We start from the raw sequence: 5,268 nt of genomic DNA on the forward strand, positions 1-5,268 counted from the left end.
CAAATTTAATTATATTGCACGATTTAAATATTTCACAGCTTTTCAAATACATATTAATATAATAAGTAGTGACAGAAGTGTAAAACAGGAAATTACGCAATAGGCATAAATAGAAAAGTTGAAATAAGGGAAATAAAAAAACTATAACCAAACAGACTTAAAAATTTTCCTGGATAAAGAACGCCGTTTGTCACAGCCGTATTGAATCAATTTCACAAAGTCAAACTCTGGAAATGTTGTCCTGCTGCCCAGTTTCTAAAGAAGAGGTTCTATTGATCAGACTACTGCCAAGAGTCAATGAGCAGTACTGTGAGACATATTAACACACAGCCATGAATGTCTAAACTCCTGGAAACAAAAGTGTGTACACCCCTAAGTGAAAATGTCCAAATTGGGCTGAAAGGGTCAATATTTCGTGTGGCCAACGTTATTCTCCAGCACTGCCTTAACCCTCTTGGGCATGGAGTTCACTGGTTGCCACTGGAGTCCTCGTCCACTCCTACATGACGACACCATAGAGCTGGTGCTGGCTAGAGACATTGCGCCTCTCCACCTTCCGTTTGAGGATGCCCCTCAGATGCTCAATAGGTTTTAGGTCTTCACTTTTACCCTCAGCTTCTTTAGTAAGGCAGTGGTCTTGGAGGTGTGTTTGGGGTTGTTATCATGTTGAAATACTGCCCTTCGGCCAAGTCACTGAAGGGACATGTTGACATTCATGGTTCCCCTCATGAATTGTTGCTCCCCAGTGCCGGCAGCACTCCTGCAGCCCCAGACCATGACACTCCCACCACCATGCTCGACTGTAGGCAAGACACACTTTTCTTTGAACTCCTCACCTGGTTGCCCCCACACACACTTGACACCATCTGAACGAAATAAGTTCTTGGTCTCATCAGACCACAGGACATGATTCCAGTAATCCATGTCCTTAGTCTGCTTCTCTTCAGCAAACTGCTTGCGGGCTTTCTTGTGCATCATCTTTAGAAGAGGCTTCCTTCTGAGACGACAGCCATGCAGACCAATTTGAAGCAGTGTGCAGCATATGGTCTGAGCACTGACAGGCTGACCTCCCACCCCTTCAACCTCTGCAGCAATGCTGGCAGCACTCATCCATCTATTTCCTCGAGTCAATCTTTGAAAATGACGTTTTGGTCAACTTCTTTTGTCGACCATGGCGAAGCCTGTTCTGAGTGGAACCTGAGTGTCCTGTTAAACCTCTCTATGGTCTTGGCCACCATGCTGCTGCTCAGTTTCAAGGTCTTGACAATCTTCTTATAGCCTAGGCCAGGGGTCACCAACTAGCGGATTCCATCCGAATGCGGACAGCGAGATGCATCCATCAAAGCCTTTTGACATAATAAATAAATCAACGCCTAACACTATTTTATAATGCAATCAAATTAATGGCAGGCACATCCAGGTCCGCTCAGTAGCAGTTTGGGTCCTACGGCACCACGGACAGTTAACGTGTGTATACTGTTGCTTGCATGCATTGAAGAGAGCCAAGACAGAATCGCTGCACAGCGGGCAGACAGATGTAACTGTCAGTGATTGAAAAAACAATGTCCTTTTCAGAAGTTTGAAAAGTTGATACTGAAAACCATGTTTATCCGGGATTATTGGGTCGAGAGATTTGTATTTATTCCACCTGCATCGACATGTGCAAGGCCCGTTTGTCTCATTTGCTTTTTGTCGGTTGCAGTTGTCAAAAGTGGAAACCTTTAACGGCATTATGAAACTATACATAGCCACTTTGAAGACACTTACCCGAAGCAGTCCGAGAAAAGGAAACAGATTTTTTTTTTGTTCTGACAAAAAACACCAATTCATGTTGTTAGGCATTTAATTGTCCAGACATCGGCTGGTAAGGAGGTTTCGTTTACTGGACCTAAATCAATTTTAGTTGGAGACTCCTAGCCTAGGCCTTCTTTATGTAGAGCAACAATTCTTTTTTCAGATCCTCATAAAGTTCTTTGCCATATGGTGCCATGTTGAACTTCCACTGACTATTATGAGAAAACGAGTGCGATAAAACTAAATTAAACACATGTGCTCCCCATTCAAACCTGAGAGCTAGGACTCAGTCACAGGTGATCAAGTATAACAATGATCAAAGACACAAACTCAGTTCAGACGGTTGCAAAATTTTATATTCAAATAGCTGATTTCCATAAGAAAAAGACATCACATATCATACAGCATTAGTGAACTTGCTTTGTGTAGCCTATTAAAATTGGTTATTTTATCAGAGCATCACTGTCGTTACGCCACACAACCGTGTTCTTTTAACAACAAGAACATAATCATTGAACATAATTGAATTGTACATACTTGTAATTGCAAGCTATAAAGATATTCCCCGTCAAATATTTTGTTTTCTAAAGCACACCCACACAAGCAAACATTTTAGTCCAATCATTAAGAGGACATTTCTATGATTAAGGTTTTTACATTGAGCTTAATGATATTGTCTACCTCCAAAACCTATGTCCAGCTCACTTGTGGTTGTGATAGGTTTACTATGATTTTAAACGTGGAAAAAGTTCATAAGAGACATTAAACTTTTAAACATCAATTCACAACTCAGTTAGTAGAACTGTTAGTACTGTACATATACAAGCATTAATCTCACCCAGTCCCCTCCCTGAAATAACCGTAGGAGCATTACAATGTCTGCTTACTATGCACTACATTTTTTATCAGTTTTGTATGCCTGATTGGAACCCATAGTATTCTTCAAGGAGCATATTTAAACCTCCTTCATAATATATTACAGGCCCGATATTATTCTCCTCTACACACCACATCATAATTCTGCATTGCATTCATAAAGACCTTAAGCGTACTAGAAAATTATTTAGAAAAGCATTTTGATGATTCATCATTGTGAAATGATAAAAAGAGCATAAAAGATGTGTCTCAAGGCATGTTTTAAAGTTCATTTAAAGTATTTATCACATACTATTTAAATTCACGGCGTTTGCTCAGATGAAACACCTCTCCACCTTCATCCTTTTTCCAGCTTATGCTCTTATAGTCTCCAATCCCAATCGACTTCAGCTTTTCACTTATCTTAAAGACCAACAAGAAAGAATGAACATAACTTCAATCATGGCTTTTTATATGCTATATATTGTCAATAGTTTTAAAACCAAACATATCATTATAACATGATTTATGCTTTTTCTGAACAAGTGGTACGTGTCCATGCCAAACTCTCACAATGCTACAGCATGGACTTGTGTGTGGATACGATATTTCAGTTTCTAATGTGTTGCAATATGAGTTGTTCATTGCACAATATGCACATTCAAAAAAAAAAATTCTTGTACCAATATATGTATGGGGCCTTATGTTTTGTAGGTCAATGCCATGTTTTATTGTTCGTAAATGGCAGCAAACGGCTGTCTGTATGGCGAATTTGCATGAGCAATTCAACACATGTTAATATGAAACTGAAAGAGGACAGTGACTACCTTATTCAAGATGGTGGTCTGTAGAGAAGAATCAGTCAGACTGTGTTCTCCATCATGGGTGAAATAGAATCTGACAGTTTGTTTTTTAACAAACTTGGCCTCTAGAACAACATAAAGTAGAACAATGGTACAGTAATACAACAAGAAATGTTATGACATCATTAAGAGAGATTGTGTGCTTGATGGTCTTAACATATGCATTTTTTTTTCTAATCAAAATGCGTTTTCCCGGGAATCCGAACCATGACCTTTGTCCTGCTAACTGGGAAAACTCACCTTCGTAGCAAACAAATGGACACTGAAGATCACAGCTGTTCTGAATCCATTTTCCGGAGTCAGTTGTTGACATCGCAACACAGTCACCAGATGCAGATGGTTGTCCTGCTGCCCAGTTTGTAAAGGAGAGACTCCATTGATCAGACCACTGCCAAGATTCAGTTGATAGACCGATCCAGACCCATCGTGTCTCTTCAGAGACAATCCTTATCTGGTTCTGCTCCTCAAGGCTGTGGATGGAGGCCAGATCAGTGTGATACTGTCTGCAGTGACTTTGAGCATCCCTCCAGTTTTTCCTATCTGTTATTAAAATGTATCCAGTGGTTTCTACAGAGAAATACAAAATTATAATCATATCTCAGCACTTTTTGGAGATAAACTGAATATTAACATCCTTGATCACCGGCTACTTACCATCATAGCACACAAAGTCTAAATTTACTGCACATGAATAATCGTACCAAGCTGTATGCGCAGAAAAGACACAATCTCCAGCACCACTGGGCTTTGATCCCCACCATGGACGGTACAGTGTGAGAGTTTCATTTCCCATAGACCAAACCCAACTGAGCGTTGTTGGTCTCTTCAGTCCAATCCAAACTGATCCACTGTATCCATCATTCACTGTATTCATCATCTTGTTCACATCATCTAAAGAGTCTACAGTGGCCAGATCATTATAATTCTCTATACAGTAACTCTGAGCTTCTGACCAAAACATTTCAGTATTTACGTAGTAATAGTCTCGCTGAAAACCAGAAGCGCTGCGCAGAAGCCCTGTTAAAATGAACATGTTTTAATAAATGCATGTGCACATACTTATGAAAACAGATTTAGATGATGACACCGACCTAACAGCAGATGCAGCACAAACAAACTCATGTCCATCATGGCTCTCATAGCTCCTCTCTGATGTTTCAGTATCACTGAACGATGAACTAATCTAATAAGAGGGAAGAAACATTAAAATTGACATGTATCATGTAAAGAACATTTTATGGCAAACAATAGACATTAAACCGTTTTAATTTATTTAAAGTAATGTAAAGTATCAAGCACTCATCTCTAGTCCAGGTGAGTAGTATCAAATAATTAAGATATTCAATTTTTGTTTAAAACAGAACAGGTAATGTTAATGTCCTCATTTTTTTCTAATATGTCTAATATTTTTTGACAAACAACATTTTTTTACATAAACAGACACAACACAATTGACACAACAGTATTTACTTAAGTACACTCTCTTATTGTGTCAAAATGTATTTATTGAAAATTATGGTCCTAAACTTTAACTCAAAAAAATACTACACTGCAAAAAAATTAATTCTAATAAGTGTTATTGTCTTGTTTTGAGGTACAAATATCTAAACATTCTTAAATCAAAATACAATTTGACAAGAAAAGTGACCTAAGATATTTTGATTTATTTGATGAAAAATAATACAAAGAATTACGTAAGTTTATGGAAAAAACAAGCAAACAAATCTTTCAACGGGGTGAGACAAAGTTTATTTAA

At 38.4% G+C, this 5,268-nt stretch overlaps 1 protein-coding gene across 1 annotated transcript; it reads right to left on the reverse strand.

Moving 5' to 3' along the window:
• Positions 1-2,961: 2,961 nt before the first annotated feature.
• LOC130417431 (aggrecan core protein-like) lies at positions 2,962-4,298 on the reverse strand. The gene is made up of 4 exons (XM_056742993.1): positions 4,214-4,298; positions 3,753-4,079; positions 3,477-3,577; positions 2,962-3,072 (listed from the first exon to the last, which is right to left on the reverse strand). Exons 1-4 carry the CDS (start codon positions 4,296-4,298, stop codon positions 2,962-2,964), a joined length of 624 nt encoding a protein of 207 aa, XP_056598971.1.
• Positions 4,299-5,268: the final 970 nt, after the last annotated feature.

The sequence above is a fragment of the Triplophysa dalaica genome, chromosome 3 (assembly GCF_015846415.1).
Source record: "Triplophysa dalaica isolate WHDGS20190420 chromosome 3, ASM1584641v1, whole genome shotgun sequence".
Lineage (NCBI taxonomy): Eukaryota > Metazoa > Chordata > Actinopteri > Cypriniformes > Nemacheilidae > Triplophysa > Triplophysa dalaica.